Raw genomic sequence first — 26,570 nt, 5'->3', positions numbered from 1 at the left:
ATTGCGTGTGTTAAAAACAGGGTAGACTAAAATCTCAACTAGAATGAAAACATTCATTTAAGGTGGCATGGATATCTTTCTCCACCTTGGCAAGTTGACCTTGGATAGTAAAAAACAGAGAATCTAAGGTAAAGATTTTCCATCAAGTTGGCAAAATTTGATTCATGAATGCAGATAAATAATGAATAATGTGAATATGCATTTAAAAGAACAAATTTATAAGATTATAACTAAAAAATATCAATATTTTTTTACAAGTGTAGATTATTTTGGCTTGATTTTTAACGTTTTTAAATTATTTTTAGGGGAGGTAACTCTGAAATAGTGCATTTTCTGAAGGAATCTACCAGGAATTTTGCAATTTCATATTTAAGTCGGGAAACGCAACGTAATTTTCCAAAAGACCAAAAAAGTGAAAAAGTATATTTAAACAAAACGCATTTGACTAACAGGTCGAACAACTGATGTTCTTTAACCCTGCTGACTGCCATTGGCGATTGCCAAATAAAATATATATATATCTTTCACACTTTATAACGTTTTTTATTAGCTCACCTGGCCTAAAAGGCCAAGTGAGCTTTTCTCATCACTTGGCGTCAGTCGTCTGTCGTCGTCCGTCGTCCGGCGTCGTTAACTTTTACAAAAATCTTCTCCTCTGAAACTACTGGGCCAAATTAAACCAAACTTGGCCACAACCATCATTGATATATCTAGTTTAACAAGTGTGTTTTTTTACCCGGCCAACCAACCAAGATGACCGCCATGGCTAAAAATAGAACATAGGGGTAAAATGCAGTTTTTGGCTTATAACTCAAAAACCAAAGCATTTAGAGCAAATCTGACTGGGGTAAAATTGTTTATCTGGTCAAGATCTATCTGCCCTGAATTTTTCAGATGAATCGGACAACTCGTTGTCAGGTTGCTGCCCCTAAATTGGTAATTGGCTGTTTTGGGTTATTATCTTGAATATTATTATAGATAGAGATAAACTGTAAACAGCAATAATGTAAAGCAATTTAAGACTCAAAAATAAGTCAAAATAACAATGGTCAATTGACCCCCTTAAAAGTTATTGTCCTTTATAATCAATTTTTAACAATTTTCATAAAATTTGTAAATTTTTACTAACATTTTACACTGAAACTACACGGACAAGTTCATTATAGATGGAGATAATTGTAAGCAGCAAGAATGTTCAGTAAAACAAGATGTACAAACACATCACAATTACAATTTTGCCGTGAACTGTCTGTTTCCTTTGTTTAATAATAATTCACATATACCCAGGTGAGCGACACAGGCTCTTTAGAGCCTCTAGTTTGATAATTGTATTAAAAATCAACTCATATACCAGACTACATGTTTTCCATACACATTCTCCACGATACTATTACTCAGTTGTAGCAGAGACATATAATATGCATTATACGTCTCTGCTAGTACTCTCATATTTTATTGGCCTGTCTATATTTTGACTTGCGCTCCAAGTTTACGAGGTCGGATTTTTTTTCATTGAAATTGTGTCAATTTTGCATCAAAGACCAAAAAAACGACTTTCAACAATCAACAATCAGCATATACTGCATAAGCTTATGCAAACTAGTATACAAAGAGTGCATTTTCCATCTTGCTCTTATGGGAGCGTTGATGAAATGAACTCATGCGTGAACTAAACGGTTCTATTAAATTTGACTTAACGATGAAGCATTGAAACTGTTAACTAGCACCTCGAAAACTTTATGAAGATAAGACAAGATGTAATATAAACACTTTCACTTTATGAAACCACTCGACGTAAAAACTGTAAAACTTAATTTTTCATCAAATAAAATGTAGATATATGATGTCTGCTCTTTGATCCGGTTGTTTTCTCTCTAACACTTTCCCTATTTCCATTCTCAATTTTATATCATTATGTATAATTTGTTTTAAATCAACAGTCCTTCGTAAGCCGATATGGCTTGCTGAAAATGTAAATGTAAATACCATATAATGCCAATTCAGATTGCACTTTAATGTTATAAACTATTTATTCATTCATTCATATAGGTCTCGCGTTTATAATTGAAATGATAATTTTAGTTTGTAGTTTTAAATCACCGGTGCTAGGGGAATGAACCCAGCTTAGTTTTATTCAAGTTGGAAAATAGAATATATAAGAAATATATAAAGAAATATAACGTAATACCTGGGTCTATTATACCAGGGGCGGATCCAGCCATTTAAAAAAAAAGGGGGGGTCCCAACCCAGGAAAAAAAGAGGGGGTCCAACTATATGCCCCCATTCAAATGCATTGATCGACAAAAAAGGGGGTCCAACCCCCGGACCCCCCTTTGGATCCGCCTATGATTATACTATATAGATGACTTATAAACTGCAGAGAGTTGTCTCATTTGAAATCATCTACAATTTATTTTAATATTTACACCCTCATTTAAACTTCTGTTTTTTCAATAAAAAAAAACAATGACTGATTAGTTTAAAAAAATATATAATAAAATCTGGGAACAGTATATCTAACGTTAATATATATGTTCCTGATAAAATATAGAAGAACATTTACGAAATTTAAGAAAAAATGGTTCCATATAGCCCTAGTGGTTTAAATAAATGTCGAGTCGTTCAACTTCCTATTTCACAAGCCACAGAATAGCCAAACAAATTGTGCAAGGTCGACTTGATTCCACTGCTTGATTCAGTTGAGGAAAAATATTGATAGTGATACTTGTTGAGCGTCTGTTTAGTACAATACAAAAGAAATGTTCCGAACGATCTTTCCCGCAATTCTCTGCTCTTGCCTTTCACTTTTCTCATCTGAATCATTTTCATGCAGGCAGGATGGCGCAGACAGATTGTGCCATGTTTGAAGAAGATGAAGTATGCAAGCGATGTGACGACAAGATCATCTATGGTATTGTTACTGAAAGTTCAGAATACGTCAGCAGTGACGAAGAATACGATGATGATGAATTGTTAAGTCGTGGAACAGTTCGAATAATCTGGCACCCAGATGGGAATGAAACTGTTGAAGAAGAGAAAAAGGTGAACGTTCGAAAACACAAGGCCAAAAAAATATGCATAATTTATTAAATATATATTTGAAGCCTTTGCTATTTAGCTTACAGATTGTCATAAATATTGGACATTTATCCGTTACCTGTAGGTGTTTCTTTTCTTCTGACTGGGGAATAGTTTCCCTTTTGACTTTGAGTAACTTACATGTACTAACTGGCCTCGCGGTCATATAACTTTCAAGCACGATTTACTTTACTCTTATGGTGATTATACCTATATAGAGGAATAATCCTTCGTTAGAGGGATAAAATTAAATTATCCCACTATAGAGGGGTATTTTTGTTTACACTGGATTTAAATTAAATAAGGGCAGAATGGCATTTTCTAGTTATATTGGCTATAATCTCTAGCATTATATGCATCAACATATGTGCACTTTTATAAAATTAGGGATGACCAGTTTTCTGCTTAAGTGACAAAACTCTAATTCGAAAATTCAATTGTCTGAAGTCACAGATAATTTATCAATCTCAATGGTAAAAACTCTAATTTGGCATTAAAATTAACAAGATTATATCATAAGGTGAAGGAACATGTGTACTAAGTTCAAAGTTGATCAGCTTCAACGTCATCAAAAACTACCTTGACTAAAATCTTTAATCTAAAGGGGGAAGACGGATGAACTTACTTACGGAGCAGCAGACGAATAGACACACAGACCAGTAAACATAACACCCCGACTCCAGACAATTGAATTTTCAAATTTGATTGTCCAGGGTGAAGAAAATATTACATTATAATTTATTGTTAATTGTTTCACATACATGTAGTCATTTTATAGATGCCAGAACTTGAATTTTAGTTGCACCATTTGCAAATTTATAGAAGCCTTTGCTAAATGTACATTGTACAATGTACATATATATTGAAGCATGGCTTTGTATGTGACGAGCAATTTCTTGTGACACATTAGTCATTAGTATTATTCATTTATTTACACTGAGGAAAACATTTGACTTCATGATCTCTGAAGTTTCTTATGAATCTACAGGATGATATATGACATACATGTATATTTTATAGGTTACATTGGTAGACAGATCCTTGATGCCAGGAGATGTTATAAGACGAATGATCAGTGGTAAAAGTAGCCAAAGAGGATATGTACAAAATTTAGTTGTCAAATGTCACCTTCATATTAAAGGCACCAACAAATACATTTATGATGTAGATGCAACAGATCTGAATCCTTTACGTGTGAGTTAAAAGTTAAAACATACATGATTATCTTGTTTTATTGTCTAATCTGGGTTAAAAGTCACAGAATGCGATCTATATAATAAATTAAAGATGACATTGGAATGGACTGAACAATTTATATTTCATAAGTTAGAAGACCTAGATGCTTTATAACTGTAATTTAGATATTTTAGGAAGCAACCATTCAAAATCAAGGGGAAAGATTGGGGGTTTTGTTTTTATAAGACTGCAAAAAATTGTTTGCGTCATACATGTATAATGCTATCATGTTGTTGTTGTCATCTAAAGACACATTTAGTTTCCGGACAACAACTCTAGTTTATTAATGGATTTCAATAATTTTTTACTAGAAGGTTCAATACCATTAAAGGAAGGTTAGGATTGATTTATGGAGTTACAATGTATGGTCTCAATAGTTTTGGAATTAGGGGCCACAAAAGAGGCCCAAAATAAGCATTTTTGTCGTTTTTGAACAATAACAAGGATCTCTCTGAAATTTTACCACAAGTTTCCATACCATGAAGGGATGGTTAGTATTGACTGGGGGGGGGGGGGGGTTATGTCTCAAAATGTTTAGGAATTGGGGGGAAAACTATTTTTTTCTTGGCCACACCAATTCAATTTCTTGTTCTACAGATTTTTGGACTCCAAAATTTGGGGCGTGCGGGCGATTTGAAAATTTTAATAAAAAAATATTTAATTTGAAAATTTTTGAAGCGAAGCCTGAAAAGTAAAGGCGAGCGATTATAATTTTTTTGTATACAGAAAAAAGTAGGTTTTGACAATATCAAAACTTGATTTATCACTTATACTTCGACATTTCTTTAATTTCTGAAGTATTTTTTCGCTGTTCACCAAGAAATAATTAAATCTGGTGTATGTATGTGTGACTGACAAGGAGACAATTCTCCAACCAAGTCATAATCAGTTTAATCAGTTAATGTTATAAATATCCTTTTTACATGTTTTATGAGGGATCAATAAAGTTATAATATATTTGTTTGTACAGAAGGGTTTATATTTTCTCAAAGAACTATATATCTATCAGGTATTAAATGGTCAATACAAATTTAACATGTCCAAGAATTTTTGTAATATTTCTGGACTTTAACCATGTTAACACATTTACTTTAACAGTTTAATATTATTCAAAATAAGTGAGCCCTCTTTAACAAAAAAATATTCAAAATATGACGTACGTAACTCTCCTCATTTTGAGTACAAAATTCTAAGTTTTCGAAGGTTTTGTATAGAAGAACTATACAAATCGTTGGTATTTCTATTTTCTCTTCTACATCAGTAAAATGACCCCTTATCTGAGGGAGGATTGTTCTCAACCTGATAATAACAAACACAGGCCAAAGTACGGCCTTTTACACAGGGCTTTGATACAGACCAAACAGCAAGCTAAAAGGGACCCCAAAAGTAATAGCGTACACAATTCCAACAGGAAAACCAATGATCTAATTTATATATTCGAAAGGGAAAATACCAATGAACAACATCAACAAACGATAACTGCTGAACAGGCCCCTGAATCAATCAGGACAGGTGCATAAACATGCAGCGGCTATGGATAGTTTTGTTTCGCCAGCATACAATATAATTGCAGTTGAAGGCAAATCCTTCAGAAGTTCTTTGTACTTTATTCTAACGACAAACATTTTTTATAGGGAATATAAGTAGGGGGGAAAGAAACCAATTTTTTAAGGTCAGACTGTGATTTTAAAAACAAATGTTGACATCGTTTTATAATATTTACAATAAAAACGGTGCGGGAAATGGACATGATTACATTTCCGGATGAGGGAAGCCGAAATAGAAAAAATAAAAATAAATCTGTTTTGGAAAAAATAGTTGCGGGTGGGTCTGTCAAACAAGGAATCAAATTGGTGTGGCCTTAGGCAATTAAGTCATTTTAAAAGCAGTTCTAGTGTAAAGAAGGTAAATCAAAAATATTTAACATACAATGTTGGGTAATCTCGTATGTTTCGCATTTACCTCCTTTAAACTACTTGTAAATTATGTATAAAGAAATGTCAGGTTTGGACTTATTGGCAAAAAAAGGGGGTGGTAGTAGTTTTCAATTTTTATGCCCCACCTACGATTGTAGAGGGGCATTATGTTTCTGGTCTGTGGGTCAATTTGTTCGTCTGTTTTCCCACTTCAGGTTAAAGTTTTTGGTCAAGGTAGCTTTTGATGGGAGGAATTAGCATTCAAAATATTTTATTTTGTTATCTGCTTGACCAGAATAGTTTTAAGGTGTACATGTCGGTCTTCCGAGGTTGATCTGCACATTGATTTTATTTTCATGGTTCATTATTCAACATTAAGTTTCCATGTTAAGGTTTATTTCTCAGATACTATTAGCCTAATAGTATCTGAGAAATAAACCTAATAGCAATACATTGTAACATCTAATACTGTATTTGATGTATGGAATGACTGTTAATAGATGTACTTGTTTCTCTTTCGGGGGTAATTGTGCTTGATCTCATTGTCACTTATAATTGAAAATGTTAAGTTGTGTGATATATAGTTTAAGTAAATTATTTAAGACTTTAAACATAAGTTCAACCATGATTTGTAAAGCAGGCAAGTAAGTAAGTAAGTAATTTTTATTGGTTTGAAATCCAAAATTACAGGATTGATACCAAGACAATACACATTGGTTATACACAAACATACAAGCATATATATCATACCAATTTCATAAACATTATATATATATATATACAACTCGTCTAAACATCAACCCAACAATGATGGATCTGTAAATTTTTTGTTCTTCCCTCGCTGGGATTCGAACTCATGCTACTGAGATATCGTGACACCAAATCAATTGCACTGTATCCTGCTAGACCACTCAACCACCTGGGCTTTGTAAAAATGAAGCTTTCAGTGGCCAGACGTTACCTTTTCACGTCAGTTTTAATCTAGTGTCGTACTACAGTATATGGTATATAAGGCATGGAGATGTTATTTTAACAGATCAGCTAAATTGCTTTTAGTAAAGGATCCTACAAATTAATATATATTTATATATATGAGGAGGTGGTACCACAAAGTTATTTAGTACTTAATAAAGCATTTCTAGAAATGTACATGTCGCTTATAAATTTAACAATAATTCTTATTTTATCAGTCTCACACATGTAAACAAAAATTTAAATGTTGCTTCAGGCAAGACATTTCAGTATTTGCACCCTTGTTTAGCAAGAAAGGTCTAAGTTGAATAAGAACTTTAAATTAGTCTCATCTTTGCTTTTTAGCTCACAAGCACAAGGGAAAAAAACTTTAAATGTAATGGTGGATTTCACAGTCAACACTTATATATGTAAAAGATTTTTGATATTTCAACTTTTGATTTGTTACAGGAGTTTGATATAGATGATGATGTGTCCCTTGACCCTTGGTATGGTAAAGTGAAAACAACTTCAATGCGATCAAGAGTTGTCTTTCCTGATGGTGCACAATGTATTGCTGAAGATGAAGACTTGTATGATCTGGATATTGTTCCTGAAGATGGAGACAAGAATGATGTTGAATATGATCAGGAAATTTACCCAGGATCTGTTCTTACTGGTGAGAGGGAGAATCTCAAAGTTATAAAGTGGATCCAGGAGACAAAGAAATACCACAAGAAAATGTCACCATCTCAAAGAATCTTTGTCAGGGTAGAAGAGGTAAAATTTAAATACTGAAGAGAGGATTTTGTTATTAAAGACAATTAGAGTCAACATTTAATAGCAAGTTTCATCAAGAAAGTTCAACTTTTCATATCGGATGATTGTATTTATTATAGACCTGGTAGGGTAGGTCCTGACAATTTGTCAATTTTCTGAAATCTGAAGTAGAAGTTAGTATCTACCCCTATTTATGTCCATTTATGCCCCTCCTATGATAAAAGAGGGGCATTATGTTTTTTTGGTTTGTGTGTCCGTCTATCCGTTCATTCATTTGTCCGTCTGTCCTGTTTCAGGTTAAAGTTTTTGGTCGAAGTAGTTTTTGATAAAGCTTAAGTCCAATCAACTTGAAACTTAGTACACATGTTGCTTATGATATGATCTTTCTAATTTTAAAGCCAAATTGGACTTTCGACCCCAATTTCACGGTCTACTGAACATAAAAAAATGAAAGTGCAAGTTTCAGGTTAAAGTTTTTGGTCAAGGTAGTTTTTGATGAAGTTTAAGTCCAATCAACTTGAAACTTAGTACACACATACCCTATGGTATAATCTTTCTTATTTGAATGCCAAATGAGATTTTTTTTTTACAAAATTTCAGGGTCCATTGCACATGGAAGATGATGTGAGTGGGGCATCCATGTACTTTGGACACATTCTTGTTTTTAAATTGTTACTCTAAATTCATGATATTTTGAATGTGACAGTGTTAACTGTTTACCTTATCTTAAGATCATTTTGGAGTTTTGTTTGACTTATTTTGATAAATGTCACTGAGAAAGAAGACATCCTCTTTTTATCTGGAAGGAATAAAAAACAGAGATTACAGTAACTCATGATAAGTTGAAAGTGAGATTTAGGTGTTTTAACTAATTAGTAGGGAAACATAACTACTATTGGCATGATTGGTATCAAAAGCTTTTAACATAAAACATATTGAATATTTAAAAAATTGTAAAACACATCATAAGTATGCACAGATAAATTAGCTCTATTGACTACCTCTTCATTGATTCAAGCTCATTGTTAATGAAAAGTTATGTTTCTCATAAAGGAGACAACTAGAAAATGGATCACTTATTACAGGTTTAATTAGTATAATTTGCAAATAGACTACAGAATTTATATTATTAAAACTATTTGTCTTTTCAGAGTCATATGAATTCTGTACATGTGAACTGGATATGCAGAGGATTTAATATGACAGATGAAACTATACAGCTCCATCAACCTAGTCTTATCAAGAAAGAAGACCTACACAAGTAATGTCATATAGTTATGAAATGATTATCACCAACAGTTAATTAACGGTTGTTTACAGGGCAGCAATGCTACTAATAGATGACGAAAATCAAAATCGAAAATCGGTGACATTGCTTAAAATTTATTTACTAAACTTTGGTGTTTTTATGCCCCACCTACGATAGTAGAGGGGCATTATGTTTTCTGGTCTGTGTGTCCGTTCATCCGTCTGTCTGTCCGTTCGTCCGTCTGTCCCGCTTCAGGTTAAAGTTTTTGGTCAAGGTAGTTTTTGATGAAGTTGGAGTCCAATCAACTTAAAACTTAGTACACATGTTCCTTATAATATGATCTTTCTAATTTTTAAACCAAATTAAACTTTTGACCCCAATTTCACAGTCCACTGAACATAGAAAATGATAGTGCATGTTTCAGGTTAAAGTTTTTGGTCAAGGTAGTTTTTGATGAAGTTGAAGTCCAATCAACTTGAAACTTAGTACACATGTTCCTTATAATATTATCTTTCTAATTTTAATGCCTAATTATATTTTTTATCGAATTTCATGGTCCATTGAACATGGAAAATGATAGTGCAAGTGGGGCATTCGTGTACTTTGGACACATTCTTGTTTTTGTACAGTTTTGTCATTTATATTTTGATAGATCATTTCTGTAATCATGTCTTTCACCAGAAAAAATCTCCAATTTCACATGCCTTTATGACATCATTTACCAGATTGATAACGCATGTGTATCCCTGATCTATTAAAAGTTTACAGCACTTTCATAATCGTCATTTTGTACGGTTATATACTATAGAAATAATTAATGTTCTGTAAGTACATACAATGTAATCCTTTTAGATGTTAATTTCCCAAATATTTTGTGCCGTATAAAATAAAACTTTTTCACACGTTTGCTCAACATGTGTTGGGAAATTTCATTGCATTCACTTTTGTCACATGGTGATGGACATCACATGACAGATTCGTCTGAAAACTGTATCCCGTAACTGGCCTATTGTCATACCTTTCAACATAAATGATACTTTTAAGGGAGGGAAAAGAGACAGAACAAATGATGGTACAGGACAAATGTCCAACAGTCAAGTAAATATAGTAATGTAATAACAAAAACAAGTCCCTAAAATTGAGCTTATTAATTCTATTTACAGGATAAAAAAGTTAGGGAAATTCCATCACTGTAGTACACAGATTAATGACATTATGATGTACACAATCAGAGATGCTGATGTCCTATCTGAAGTCATTCCTGGAACAAATCTAGATAGTACCATTAATGAATTGAATAATGCAAGATCCAATACTCAACCAGATGCCAGCAATGGTAACACAATCAATGATGGGCTGAATCTATTGTCAGAACCTGTACCTAATGGAACAGGATGTTGCTCAGGGGAAGTAACTGCTCAATGTAAAGATGGTGATATTCCTGATGTGTGTAGTGGTGATAATGACAGCGGTGTGTGTACAAAATCAGAGGCATTAATGAATGGACATGATGATGAAGAAGATGTTGAGATGGATGATAGTTTAGATACGAGTGAAGTTACTGCAAATGAATCACAGATTGGGGAAAACAATGATGATGCAGACTATGAAGATGTTCCTGATCAAACAAAGGAGAAAAGGAAAAGAATGCAGAAAAGATCAGCTAAAGGGAAAAGGAAGAAGAAGAAAACAATAGAGTTTCAAACTAAGTTCCCAACATATGAAGTTGGTGATTCTGTAGCAGTTGTTGTTTATTGTACAATGTCTTTAGCAACAGTCATGTGGCAGGTAAATACAAATGGCTACTATTTATATTATTGTTATAGTGAGAATGTACTTAGGTAAAGCCGGAAACAAAAATATACATCAACATTCATTCATATGTGCATGAAACATACACAGGAACTTCTATTAGTTGATTTAAAACATTCAAGTTGTCACTAAATATAGTCGTATGTTTAGTGATGTAAAGACTTGTTGCACAATAAACATGTGGCAATTAGTTACAAACACTTTCTACATCTACTTGTGATCATGTTATAGGCGCTTTTTGATTGGATGCAGCAAGTTTCTACTGCAACCAATAAAAATCCTTATCTTGTGTCTCCGAAATATTACCTCCATCCACCAAGGGTGAAGAGAACGGGAGTGGATCTTAATCCTTGGCTAGCGAAGATGATGGGGCTTGTGCCCCCTAAAATTTGCAGAGCATTGGTTGTCCTCAGCATAATTTTATGCTTCCTCAAATTAGTTTTATCAGGGGACATATTCAGGCTAGGGCGTGTGGGGCTTTCACCCCTCAAAATTTGAAGAGCATTGGCTGTTCTCAGCTTAATTTAGTATCTGAAGAGATAATTCCCCCTCTAACCTCAAATCCTGTATCTACCCTAGGTTTTATGTTTGACTTTAATTTTTCCTGAGAGAAGATGCACATATACACAAAACATTTGTATACTTATTATTATTTTTATTATAGGATGGAAGTGTAGAGAAAGATGTATCATCAACAGAATTGTATCCAGTCCATCATCTTGATGAACATGAATTTTTTCCTGGAGATTTTGTTGTTGAAGCTAAAGGTATAGATAACTATATCGTTTGAATAAAGATAACTATTTAAACAAAAGTGTTGATTAAGACCCAACAATGAAGGTTATCCTGGAATGAACGAACTATTTACTACTGTATGTTAAGGAGCTGTCTAAATAACAATAAACACAAAAAATAACACATAGAATCTTGGAATAAACTCACAACAGAACTTAATGCCTTTTTCTAATTCATTTAACAGTACATGTCATGTATATAGTTGTTAAAGCATCAAAGATGCTTTACAGCTGTTACAAACTCTATCTTCATTTTAACACCTGATTCCTTATACTGTTCAGTTGAAAATGGTTGGGAGCATGATTCACCAATGGTGCAGTTGGGTTTTTTTTCAAAATTTTACAATAGATCTGCAATGGCATGTGTGCATTGATTCCTTGCTGCTAAGCAAATACAAATGTTACAAGTGGTACCTTGAGCTGTGCTGATATTGATATTAAAAATGTTTTTTTTTATAGAAGAAAGTGATAAACCCAACTATTATGGAGCTATAGTGAGTTGTGATCACCATTCCAGAACTTGTATGGTCAACTGGTACAAACTAGAGAATGGCTGTAATATTAGGTAGGATATAATAAACAACTTAACTAGAAAATTAACTTAAAGGCAATTAAGATAGAATTTGTATGAAAAGGTTTTAAAAGAAAGTAAGATACACATACAGTCCTTGACAACTTGCTCCTTCACACCAAACACCATACATCATTACACCATACACCATAAACCATAACACCATTTAACCATACACCATTTAAGAGATAACTGTATTGTATTTGAAGCTTTAAGGACGTCCATCGGTAGTTTTACTGTCGCAAATTTAGTTTACCTGGCAACACAGAGCAGAGACAGGTAAACGGGTATTTGCAACAGTAAAACTACAGATGGACGTCCGCAAAGCTTCAAATAAAATACAGTTATCTCTATTCTAATGCAAAACAAGTTTATAATTAAATTTCAATCATTAATTTAGTCTAAAATGTTCATTAAAGAAAATTCCGCGAAAAGATGTTATGTTCTTTGGTCTCTACACAAGGTGACGTCATAGGTATGCTTCCGGCGTCAAACATAAACACCAGGCGTTTTCTGGCTTCTGTGCCGCTTCAGAATGTAATAAAATTTGGTAAAAAGATGATTTTTAGGCGCAACAAGTGAGTTTTTTGTTTATTATTGTAGAAATAACATGTCAATACATTCCGAAATTGAAAATGTCGGCTTCCTTAGTTACAGACAAGGAGATAGAGAATTTTACGCTTGCTGTTATCCAATCAGAACAATTGTTACAAAATAATTGCATTAGAATAAACCATTCACCATTACACCATACGTCATTCACCATTACACCATATACCATTACACCAATTAACCATACACCATTCACCATTACACCATATACCATTACACCATCTAACCATACACCATTCACCATTACACCATATACCATTACACCATCTAACCATACACCATTCACCATTACACCATATACCATTACATCATTACTCCTTGCACTATTTCACAATACACCATTTCACAATACACCATTTCATAATACAACATTACTCCTTACACCATTACATATTACACCATTAAATCATACACTATTACACTATACACCCTTTGGTTGAGAGTAATGGAATAACTGTTTCACAGGTGATGTCAGATATGATCCTTATGTCGTAACTACAATCCCATTCCCTTTTCACAAATGTGATCTACTGAATTAGACTATTTACCTGATTTGTAATGGATTTGTAATAGCATAAGCAACATGATGGGTACTACATGTGGAGCAGGATCTGCTTACCCTTCCAGAGCTAAAAAAGTTATTATACTGTTCATTCATTATTATTCGTTGGATACCAATTTTCATGGATTTCTTGGGTATAGGTGAACCATGGAATTAAATGTTCAACGAATGACAAATTTTGTAAAGGTTGGTACATTGTATAAAGATTTCAGCAAAACCATGAATTTAATGTCTAGGAATTTGCAAGTTTTCTTTCAAACCTTGCACATGAAAATAAATGAATGCACAGTAGTTGTATTTTATGAGTATAATGCAATGGTTCTTTATTTACAGGACATCTGATTCCCCTGAAGAAGTAAGTGTGTATGACATAAAGGATCATCCTGAGTATAAGTTTAGACCTGGAGATATTGTTGTTGCAGTAGGGGATCCAAAGGTAACACTTGTTTAATCAATAGTTATGTGCAATTTTCTCAAACAGGAAGGAAATTTTGACATTGTCAGCATTTTAGCTGCAGTGACTTGTTATACTTAGAGAAATTTAACTCCTCAATCCCATGGTTATACTTAGAGAAATTTAACTCCTCAATCCCATGGTTATACTTAGAGAAATTTAACTCCTCAATCCCATGGATGAGTTTGATTTGAGTGCCAGGGAGCCATTTTCAAGAGAGACTTTTAAAATATGCCTTTTACCTCTTACTTAGATCATTTCTACATTTTTCTTCAGATCCTCTACAAGTTGGTATAAAAGTTTCCATTCATCAAAACCTTGGATGAGTTCAATCATCAAAAAATCTGAAAAGTCAAACCATTTTCTAGAAGGCTGACTTGTAGATAAATACCATATTAATTTAGACAATAGAAGAATATGGGATTATGTTATGGTTGCTATCCACTAGAGTTGAAATGATGTTGATATAAGCAGCCTTCGACAGTGATCAAAATTTGTACTGTTTAGTCAGCTATATAAGGCCCAGACATGACAAAATGTGAAGAAAAAAAAACCCCCAAAAAAATAATTACAAAAGCCTTATTGATTCCTACACAATAATATAAACCCAACCAAATATGACAGAGAGCAACCACTGTATTACAGGCTTCTGATTTGGGACAGAAATGAAAGAGCATTGCTGGGTTGATTATGTTTATGAGGTGTCCTAAACCTTACATTAACCTGGGACAGTCAAAGAAAAGCAAAACATAAGAACAAACTGTAAGAATCACTTGAAAGTCACTGATATTTATATCAGATATTTATTATGGCATTATATTTATATAAATTTTTCAGAAAAGTGGTGTTGGTAACCATGCTGCAGGACAGGTAACCAGTCTAGAAATACAAGGGGGCCTGTATGTAAGATGGCCAGATGATACCACTTCATTTTGTAATCCTCAAGAATTATACTTGGTTGGAGGAGATGTAAGCCTTTTTTTTATTAGGAAATCCCATACTATAAAAAAAAGTACTTCAGAGAATTTGATACAACACAAGATTTCATTTAAATGTAGGCAACATATTTATAACTTATACACTCTCCAATGCTGGTAACTTGTCTTTAGAGTTTCCCTAAATTGGTGGTATAATGACAAAGAACTGTATTATGCACAACTCTATTGGGAAATCTTCTACCAAATCATATGCAGAGCTTTTCAGAATGCTTTTAATAGTAACATGTGATGAGAAATTTGATATAATTTAATTATGATAGAAACTCTACCTGATAATAAGGCATCAGACTTGTCAACCGATCCTCTAAACTGGTTTTGAAGTGTCAGAGCATTATAGAGCAAATTTAAATTGAACTTTTTCAGAAGAAAATAAGCTGCTCTAATATATACCCTGTAACCATCTTTCAATATAAGTGATAGAAATTCAAAAAAGCAAATTTGTAATAAGAATCATAGATTGATATATTTATTTAAATTTTTTGTATAATTGTACATTAACAGATGAGTGAGTATGATTCTGAGAGTGACAGTGATGACTTTAGTGACAGTGACGAGAGCTGGGAGACAGAAGAAGAGGAGGAGGCGGAATCAGAAAATGAGTAAGGAACAATCTTATTAAAAGTCAGATCATGCATTGGTGCTTTGCTTATAAGGATCTGACATCTCTCCATTTTACTTTGTTTAATGCTATGCTTATAAGGATATGACATCTCTCCATTTAACTTTGTTTGATGCTATGCTTATAAGGATATGACATCTCTCCACTTTACTTTGTTTTATGCTATGCTTATAAGTATCTGACATCTCACCATTTTACTTTGTTTTAAAACTCTTACAGGAACTGTTGGTTTTTATTATAATGATGCATACCTAACAAATTAGTAGGCAGGCATTCTATCCTCTCATGCTTTGATTATCAGAGAAGAAAGTAGCATGGAGTGTTGACAGTGTAATCATAGCATGGACAACAGATCTGATTTTATAATACAACAATGCTAGTTTTCTTGTTGGAATTGTTTTTAATTAGTGATTTTGGTGTCTTTTATAGCTGACTATGAGGTATAGGCTTTGCTCTTTGTTGGCTGTACAATGACATATAGCTGTTAATTTCTGTGCTATTTAGTCTCTCATAAAGAGTTGACTCATTGGCAATTATATCTATTAATGGATATCTTTCAATGATATTGCATTAAGCTATTTTCTGTCTATAAACATCCTGTGAGAGGGGGTAGGAGGGGTCCTGATCCCGAAAATCCCAGGCTTATAAACACCAGATCCTGATATCCTGGGCTTAAAAACACGAAATCCTAAGGTCCAAAAATTTGAAAAAAAGAATTCCCGGATCCTGAAAGGGTCAATCCCGAAATCCTGAGCTTAAAATCACCTGATACCGGAGTCCAGATAAAGGTCCTCAAAATGTCCCTAATTCAATCAAATGGTGTCATTTTAATTACACGCAGACAGATAGCATAGATGAAACATTTTAACAGATAAATTAGGATAAATGCTGGGATATTTACATAAGTAGAAGTGAGTATATGTTGATTATACAGCAACCTATCAAAACAAAAAAAGTCAAAAATTATGTATCGTGTAGTCATCTGTTCTCGATAGTAATCAGTTCCCAATAGCAATGCGCGTGGTTTAATAAAAATAGTTCTTGAAATTGCACATGTTTTCTTTTTTTCAGTATTTCAAGGACAGAATATAAACCCGCTTCAAGCAAGCATTAATTTCAACATTTCAAGTTTTCTGACATTTTCAACAGTAAAAATAATATTTTCCAATTTTAGCCTACTTTTCCTTATTACAAAAACAACCCAAACATTATCCCCATGGTTCATAAATAGCCTGTTTTCAAATGTAAAAAAAATGTAGCTCGAAAAGAAAGTTAATTCTACATGAGAAATACACAATTGTAAGATACGGTGTGACGTCACTATGGAAAAAAATCTATGGAACACAGTTTGGATCATATCTTATCAACTATAAATTTTAATTCAATTCAATTATTGGAAAAAGAAGATATTGTTACTGTGACAAAAAAATATTAATAACAGCTGTGACAACATTTTATAACATATAAGAATTGGTTCAATAATTTAAAATCATCTAAAATGAATATTCAATGCCTATTTTTGTCCTTGAGTGATAATTTCTAGGATATCAGTTAAAGATGCCTTAATTGATTGATAAGGCTAAAATTAATTAAATTCATAAAAGTCAAAGAGACAGATGATAGTTAATTGATTCTCTTCTTCAATTTTAAATCTTCTAATAATATCAAACATGCTTACCATACTATACTTTTCACAACTATCGAGAACTGATGACGTATTGCATACAATGTCAAAATTGAGCACAACAGATGTTTTGTTTTTTCTTGATTTACACAATAGAAAATCGTGAGGATAAATGGAAATGAATAAAAGAATTTACCAAATTAACACCATCAGCTTTGGCTGCATTTATTTGCAAAACTGGTCCTAGGAGGCACAAGTTTGTTACATTATTGACAAAAAATAACACTAAGATAAAGATGTATTGTTTTTTCTTGATTTACGCAAGAGAAAATCGTGAGGATAAATGGAAATGAATAAAAGGATTTACTAAATTAACACCATCAGCTTTGGCTGCATTTATTTGTAGAACTGGTCCTAGGAGGCACAAGTTTGTTACATTATTGACAAAAGATAACATTAAGATTCTGCAAAGTGGGAACATTTTTACTATAATTCTCATTCAGTGCTCTATAGAATTATATACTTTAAGTTTTAGAATTTTTCTATGAATGAAGCAAAAGACATAGTGTTTTACCATTTTCTACTTTCAGTGAAGAAGTAAAGAAATCAGCTGTTCCTGTCAGAAAGGAGGAACTAGAGAGTCTGTTAGATAGAGTAACAGCAGCCTTGTCTAAATTAGACGATCTGTTTAAAACATTGCCACAATCTATGGATGCAACACAGTGCTTTCAGGAAATTATTTACATTTATAAACGATGTAGGGAATTAGAAAAAATACTGAAATCTTCTTTTTATAAGGAGGAAGAAATTGTTTTACTAATTGATGAAGCTAAGAAAAGACTACGTAAATCACGTACAGAGAAGTACAATAAAAAGATCGAGGAACTAAGCAAGCAGTTGAAAGAAGTAAGCCAAAATTTAGAGATAGAATTGAACGGATTAATGAAAACTATGAGTGTGACTGGTAATGAGGAAACTAATGAAACCAGTATTGTAAATGGAAGTAGTTTGGAGACGGAATGTAAAGAAGGGGAAAGTAGTAATGCAGAAAATGTCTGTGATAAAGTAAAGGACTCAGGAGCAGTAAATGAACCTCTTAAGTCATCTAGTGAAGGCAAAACAGGGACAGATAACTCTAAGGCATCTGTCTCTGAACCTCAGATTATTGGTGCTGAAGGAGAAAGTAAATCAGCAGGGGAAGATAACTCTGTGGCAGCTGTCTCAGAGTCACAGATTCCTGGTTCTAGTAGTGTTGTAGGAAGTGTACCAGCAGATACAGGCATTGATGCAGATACTCATACTTTATGTTTAAAAATCTGTGGACATTTACAGGACAGAATGAAGAGGATTCTGGAGGAAGTTGTTCCAAGGTGGTTAGCTGATGGTAATATTCTTATTGATGATGAGATGTACAACAATATTAGTCAGATGTCTGTGTCTGATATTATTGAATCACCAGTAGACTTGCCAGAGGATAACAATACACAGGTATCATCGTCTGATATACAGGAAGTGATGTCACCTACAACACCTACCACACCTACAGATATACCTGAGATTGTTGATGAGGCTGTATTGTGTAGTAAGTTCAATTATGTCTTAACATTGATATAAGATTATTGTAGGATATCTATAATCGGCTATCTATATCATTGGTTAATTTGAGTTTTAAAGGAATTTTTCAAAATATAACCCAGTATTGAAGCTCAAATTAATAAATATTGGAAAATAATTCAGAGGATGTGTAACTTTTATAGAGTTATTAAATTTAAATTGAAAATTGTCAGAGACTTTTCAAGAAAATTTACTTTATACCTACAGTTACTTACTGTATGTGTTTTTATTTTTGTGAATGATTTTTTTTTATTGTTTTCTATATAGGTTATATGTATATTTTTTAAATGGTAACACAGAATTTTTGTCCCAAAGGAAATTATAAATGAAAAATTACATAAAACTGAAATAAATATTTCATTTTCTCAGTATGTCTTTACTTCAGAACAATTTTTTTTAACCCTTATTATATATGATTGTAGGATTTATCCAGGAGAGTGAAGTTAACCCCTGTCACAAGTTCTACAGTATGTCACATACACCAACAAACTTAAAAACATTCATGACAGCAGTTAGTAAAGAGGTAAGAGAAATTATGTAAATCAGTCTTTATTCTTTATTTTTGCTCACCTGGGGCCAAGTGAGCTTTTCTCATCACTTGGCGTCCGTTGTCGTCATCGTTAACTATTACAAAAATATTCTCCTCTGAAACTACTGGGCCAAATTTAACTTAGCCACAATTATCATTGGGGTATCTAGTTTAAAAAATCTGTACGCTGACCCTGCCAACCAACCAAGATGGCCACCATGGCTAAAAAAAGAACGGTAAAATGTAGATTTTGGTTTATAACCAAAGCATTTAGAGCTAATCTGACATGGCGTATAACTGTTTAGCAAGTCAAAGATCTATCTGCTCTGAAGTTTCCAGGTAAATCGGACAACTGGTTGTTGGGTTGCTGCCCCTGAATTGGTAATTTTAAGAAATTTTGCCGTTTTCGGTTATTAGCTTGAATATTATTATAGATAGAAATAAACTGTTAACAGCAATAATGTTCAGCAAAGTAAGATCAACAAATGAGTCATCATGACCAAAATGGTCAGTTAACCCCTTAACTAGTTATTGCCCTTTAAAGTCAAGTTTTGTCAATTTTTCTTAAATTTTGTAATCTTTTTCAAAAATCTTCTCCTCTGAAACTACTGGACCATATTTAAACATACTTTGCTACAGTCATCATTGGGGTTTCTAGATTAAAGAATGTGTCAGGTGACCTGGCCAAACAACCAAGATGGCCGCCATGGCTAAAAATATTATATAGGGTAAAATCAGTTTTTGGCTAAAGTTCCAGAAACCAAAGCATATAGAGCAAATCTGAATGGAAAGAAAAAAATGTTCCTTAGGTCAAGGTTTATTTGCCCTGAAATTTTCAGACCAATCAGGCAACCTGGTAATTTTAAGAAAATTTTTGCAGCTTTTGGTTATTATCTTTAATATTATAATAGATAGAGTTAAACTGTTAACATCAATAATTTACAGCAAAGTAAAACCTACAAATAAGTCAACATAATAAAAATAGTCAATTGACCTCTAAAGGAGTTATTGGCTTTATAGTCAATTTTTATCAATTTTCATAAAATTTGTTAATTTTGGTAAATTGTTACAAAAGATTTATCACTGGGATAGGTTGATTAGATAGAGATAATTGTAAGTAGCAAGAATGGTCGGTAAGGTAAGATCTACAAACGCATCACCATCACCAAAGCACAATTTGGCATGAATCCATCTTTGCCCTTCATTTATGATATGTGCATAAACCTAGGTGAGCGACACAGGCTCTTTAGAGCCTCTAGTTTAATATGCACATAGACCAAGGTGAGCGACACAAGCTCATTATGTATTTTTTAACTTTTTCATCTTACCTGATCTTAAATCTAAAGCAGTTACAGTAAAACTGACATAATACAAATGACCAGCAGGTTTAAATCATTGTGATTTGAGAAAAATAGTAATATCCATGTTTGAGTTATTGCCCCTGAAATGTAAAATAATAAATTTGGAAGTTTTTGGTTTATAATTCTTGAAAACTTTTTAAATTTAATGAGTAATTTAAACAGGAAAAATGACCAAAACAATATGATCTACAAATAAGTTATCATAGACAAAATCACCAATGGTGTCCTGATAGGAGTTATTTCCCGTTTGGATGATTTTGAACCAGTTTAGCAGAAACCACAATAGATACAGAGAGATAAAAGATGGAGAAACTGTAAAAGACAAAATGTTTTGCAAAATAAGATCAACAAGTAAATTTTCATTGCTGAAATTGTCAATTGACCTCTAATAAGAGGTATTGAACTGGTAAAATGAATTTTGTCCATTTTTGCAGAAGGTAATTGTTAAAGAGAAACTGTGAAAAGCTAAAATGTCCATCAAAATCAGATCTACAAATAATTCAACATGACCTCTATTGTTTGTTTTAGATGAGATTATTACAGAGATGTCTGCCAGAAGGGATTATAGTTCGAGGGTATGAAGACAGAATGGTAAGGACATATGTAATTCAAAATAAGATCCTCTTTTCAGATAATGTTAAATATTTTTTCTGCAATCTTCGTTTTATAAGATACTTTGATTGTTTCTTTGAATTTCTGTTATACTAAAAAAGAAGCTGTGGTATGATTGCCAATGGTCTAACTCTCTAATTTGATAACTATTCATCTTGGAGTAATTCTACTGTCAGGCATTTAAGACTAAAATTACAGTTGATAAAACATATTTGATGATGAAACATTCATTGCATATTTATAAGGTAGATTTTACTGCTAATATAGCCCTGTCTATCAACCAAAATGAAAGAAAAAATATGTGATGGCATTATAAATCACAACTTTTGATTATAATTGCTTTGAGAAATTTATAACTTTCAGCTGTAATAGTCTTCAAGATTTTCGATCATACATTTTACATGTGATGTTGTAAAATGATGTCAGCAGGGAGAACATATAATTTACATGTGATGTTGTAAAATGATGTCAGCAGGGAGAATTTTAGTAAAATTTTGAAAGGTAAGAATGAGGAAGAACTTGGGTATAATAACATACTGAAGAAAACAAGTTAACAAACATTGGGGCACTAGGTTAACACTGATAATTTTATTTATTTTTTAATTTTTTAGGACTTGTACAGTGCAATGATAATAGGACCAAGGAAGACACCCTATGAAGATGCACCATTCTTCTTCGACATCCAGCTACCAAACGATTATCCTAAATCTCCTCCAGCATTCCATTATATCTCATTTTGTACTGATAGACTCAATCCAAATCTATATGATGATGGAAAAGTTTGTGTTAGTCTGTTAGGAACATGGGAAGGCAAGGTTAGCGCATAACTGCAGATTTGATATTCATCTCATTATAATGTTTGTCTATTAACATTAACCAATGAGTGATTTAGGATGGGAAATGATTTTTACATCAAATTGTGTAGAATAATAAAAAAAAGAAGATAATTATGTTTTTTAATGAATGTTAAGCTTTTAAAATGTTGATTTAAATTGTCATATCTCTGACACTTGTTTTTCCAGTTAAACGTTGCATTTTTCACAGAATCATGGACATAGTTTAGTTTATAATGAGACTTACTGATTTGTTTAAACTTGCAGGACACAGAAACTTGGACCAGTAATTCTAGTCTTCTTCAAGTTTTAGTGTCAATTCAAGGTATGTTGATTATATTAATCAAACTTAGTTTGGGTAGGCCAATTTGAGTTATATTATTTTCTTCATACTTGAATGCCCTTAAAATCTGGCTTACAGTTTAATCATTATTGAGTAAGGTGCTCATGAGGTACATATTCTACTATGATTGTTTTCCTTTATGATTTTAGATAAATGAAAGTGCAATGCAGATTTAGATTTTATTTGAATACTATAGTATATCACATTTTTCAGCATTTATTATTTGAAGCTAATAAATGCATAATTGTATGACAACATTATGTTGATACAATAATAATAATTTTTAAGTAAGATTAAAAAGACATGGTACAGATAAATACACCTCCTATTTATTTGTAGGATTGATTTTAGTGGACGAACCATACTATAATGAGGCAGGGTATGAAAAACATAGAGGTACCCAACAGGGAGCAGAAAACAGTAAAATGTACAATGAGATGGCAATTCTCAAATTAGTAGAGGTAAATATAACTTTTATACAACCCGCTCCTTCCTTTTCATTGCAACTCCTAAAGGATATTTCAATACATGTATATCTAAACTTAGATTATGTTGATATGCATTCATGACAGAATTCATGTAATCAAATTTCCAGACCCTTGCCATAGTTATATACATAGAGCTGTAGATAAAATAATAACTTAATATCAAGTTTATGAAATTATGATTCTGAACTCTTTTTAAGGGCATAGGATACAGTTACAGGGGAGGTAATGACGTTGCTAACGTAAATTGTTATTTTTGCGACTTAAAACTGACTTATTGGGAAAAGATTCAGTTTTCGACTGATTTTTAATCATTTATACTTATTTAACTTGAAAACGAGTTCATAGGCCCCCAATTTTTTAAAATGCCATTTGGTTTGATTACGTGAGAAGATTATGTGTGTCAATTTTCATGAAACTGTAAATAGTGCAATTTTTTAAAATTTAATAAATGTCCAGCAATTTTTTTTTTCTATATTCATGAACATTTGATAAATATGAGTTATTCTTGAATAAAAAAAATATTAATTTTTAGAATACTTATAGAATACAGAAATTACAAATAATTTAACAAAAAATAATTTGTTTATCTTTAAAAAAAAAAAAGCAATGTCTTTTTGAAAAAGAAAATATGTCCACAATCCAAGTTTTGAGCAAATATACAAAATGTACTTGATTGCCTGAAGCTTAATTAACTGGCATTTTATAAAACTGTTTTCTGATCACTTTTCTTCATTGAATTGAATGCAGGTTAAATTAGGGCACATTAAATTTTAAGAAAATTATAATGTGTTCAACCAATCAAAATCCAGCATTGTTTTTAAAGGGATAAATAACAAAATATTAGAATGATTTTTTTTGCATATTGTTTATATTCTGGAAATCATTAATGGAAGTCTGTGATTTATATTTCAGAGCTTAACAAATATGATCAAGAATATTCCAGAAACTTTTAGAACAGAATGTGTTCAACATTTGATGAAGTTTGGACCAAGGTAAGTTCATTAAGTTTTGTATAAAAAAAACTTTAAACCTCTCACATTGTTTGGGTGGTGTTAAAATTTGTGATCAGTATCAAGATAGCTAAAAAATTGTCTCTATAAACACCCTGATGAGAAAAGATATGGAAGTAAAGGTAAATTCACGATTTTAATAGGTTCAATTTAGTTGATTTTCCTTAAATAATAGTATTATAGTGGACCTTACCACAAAATAAAAGCTATCCTTGATTTGAAGGATAATGGCTCCTATGTCAAATCTAAAGTAAGAAATGGTGTTGTAAACATATAGTTTTAACTTGTCTGCAACAAAAATAGTGATAGCTAGGTAAGACGTGAAGTTGTAAAACAAATGCTTTAGATGTCATACCCGTAGCCAGAGGGGGTTTCGGGGGGTTCGGACGAACCCCCCTTTGAAAACAAATAAGCACTGTTAAAGTCAATGTTCTGTTTGAATTGTGACTGTTAAAGTCGAGTTTGTGTGTCCAACGAACCCCCCTTTGAAAATTCCTGGCTACGGGCCTGGATGTATTTATGAATCCACTAAATCTTTTGGACAAGTTTTGCATCTTGGGGGATATTTTTTAAGCCATAAATCAAGATATTAAAGACTAAGCTATTTTAAACTACAGCTTTGAACTGGAATGGGTTGCCAACAATTGCTATGACAATACTTATAAATAGACCAAATTGTTTTTGAAGAGTTTTGCTGCTTTGTGATATCTTTTAAGCTATAAATTAAGATATATTGAACTGTTATTGTTAGATAATAAACATTTTGTAACAGTTCTATTGATATAAAGTTCATTTATTGGTTTTTAGAATAGATATGACTGCTGCATTTTAATTTTGTGAATGTTTATGCTCTTTTTTTGAAGTCCATACCCTGATCTGTAGTTGTATACATCCTTGTCTTTTTGTCCCTGGTAGATACTTACTTGAACGGCTTACATACCACATCATAACAAATTATTCTCATATGACTGGCAACTTAATCTGCATATATTGTTTATATAACTTTAGGATGATACAAAGATTCATCTATTGGAGTACAAACCCAGACCCAGTGGGATTGTCTTCAGTCAGTCAAGAAAATGGTTCAATCTTGAAACCAAAAGAAACAAACCAGCTACCATCTGAATCATCAATGGCAGACAATTCAAGAAGTAAATTTGAATTAAATGGTGATGAAACTGCTGAAGGCAACCAATCAGCCAATCAGAAGCCAGTATTGTCAGAGGCTACCAGTGCTAGTGCTACAACCAGTCTTTCGTCTTGTAATGACATGTGTATTGACTCAAGTGTGGAGTTCCCACTCTTTCCTTTATCCCGAGGCTTCTGTATCACCATGAACAAGAAACTAGCAACATTAAAATCAGTATTGAATACAATGATTGAATTACACAGTAATCAATTATAACATTCAAAATCAGCATTAGAATTTCAAAAAAATGGTTAAATCTGTCTAATACAGGGTTTAATTAAGTTAAAAAAGCTGCTCAATTTTGACAGGAAAATGTTCCAACAGAATAAGCAGGGTTTGAATTGTGTATCTTTACTTTATAATAGATGATGCTTAAAAGCATACAATAAGTATTTGTCAACCAGAAAAAAATGTCCTTATTGTTTGTTAAAAAAATTGAATTACATAGCTTGTCCTTAGATTAAAACTTCCTATGCAAGGCATTTTTATAGCATCATTTTTTAGAATGGAAGATATTTTTCTTAAGATTAATTATCTGACAATGAATTATTGACATAAGTGATGTATGCTGCATATTTATTATCCATGATACACTGATCCTTGTGATAAATGTTGTACAACTTTGAATTATTTAAAATATTATTCATCTTTACAATTTATTAAGACTTTTCTTCTATTGAAGGTTTTGAAAATGATGTTTGAAGAATACTAAATTCAACATCAATAATAACTCTACACACTTCAGGGGAGGGACAGTTTTCTTTTGAAAAAAAAACAACATTATCATGTGGTGTTTGCTTCTGAAAGAAAATATTATTCTGTGATATTGCTATATTTATTGTTTTGTTTGTGGTGTGTTCATGTATCGCATGCATTAAGAATAGAATTTAAAAAAATTCTGCACATTATCATGTTTTTCCATTGTTCATTTATCACATCAATTAAAATCACTCAATAATCAATGAATTTACATGTTCAGAAGAAACACATGTTATTTAATGTAAAAAAAAAAAGAAATATTAAATTACTGTGATATTTCTATGTCAGACTTTATTTTTTTTTGAAGCACTATTGAAAAAGATTCATTTTACTCTGAAAAATTGCTTTAAAAAAACTGCAGTAAATGCAACTGTAATTAATAGTGCTATATCATGATGTTTTGGGTCAAAACCATACCTCTTAAAATATAATTTTAAATTATTCAAACTACTCTTCCAAATTTTCAACTCAATCTTCAATCAATTTAATTTATTTCAGACCCAAAATGGCACTAGTGGGGCTTTGATATAAAATTTTAACTAATTTATTTATTTATTGAAATTGCAGTTTGTCTA

The 26,570-nt window shown here is 32.2% G+C and overlaps 1 protein-coding gene across 1 annotated transcript; it reads left to right on the top strand.

Moving 5' to 3' along the window:
* The first annotated feature begins 2,787 nt into the window (after nucleotides 1–2,787).
* LOC134725824 ((E3-independent) E2 ubiquitin-conjugating enzyme UBE2O-like) lies at nucleotides 2,788–26,567 on the top strand. Its single transcript, XM_063590016.1, has 18 exons — nucleotides 2,788–3,043; nucleotides 4,100–4,273; nucleotides 7,654–7,962; nucleotides 9,114–9,223; nucleotides 10,375–10,999; nucleotides 11,688–11,790; nucleotides 12,277–12,382; nucleotides 13,896–13,998; nucleotides 14,854–14,985; nucleotides 15,516–15,613; nucleotides 17,848–18,839; nucleotides 19,294–19,394; nucleotides 21,290–21,352; nucleotides 21,985–22,188; nucleotides 22,474–22,531; nucleotides 22,889–23,010; nucleotides 23,950–24,029; nucleotides 25,056–26,567. Exons 1-18 carry the CDS (start codon nucleotides 2,840–2,842, stop codon nucleotides 25,450–25,452), a joined length of 3,981 nt encoding a protein of 1,326 aa, XP_063446086.1. The 5' UTR covers nucleotides 2,788–2,839; the 3' UTR covers nucleotides 25,453–26,567.
* The last annotated feature ends 3 nt before the right edge of the window (nucleotides 26,568–26,570 follow it).

This window comes from Mytilus trossulus, chromosome 7, assembly GCF_036588685.1.
Source record: "Mytilus trossulus isolate FHL-02 chromosome 7, PNRI_Mtr1.1.1.hap1, whole genome shotgun sequence".
NCBI lineage: Eukaryota > Metazoa > Mollusca > Bivalvia > Mytilida > Mytilidae > Mytilus > Mytilus trossulus.
The sequence above is the reverse complement of the archived record's forward strand: the minus strand, read 5'-3'. Positions and strand labels throughout refer to the sequence as shown.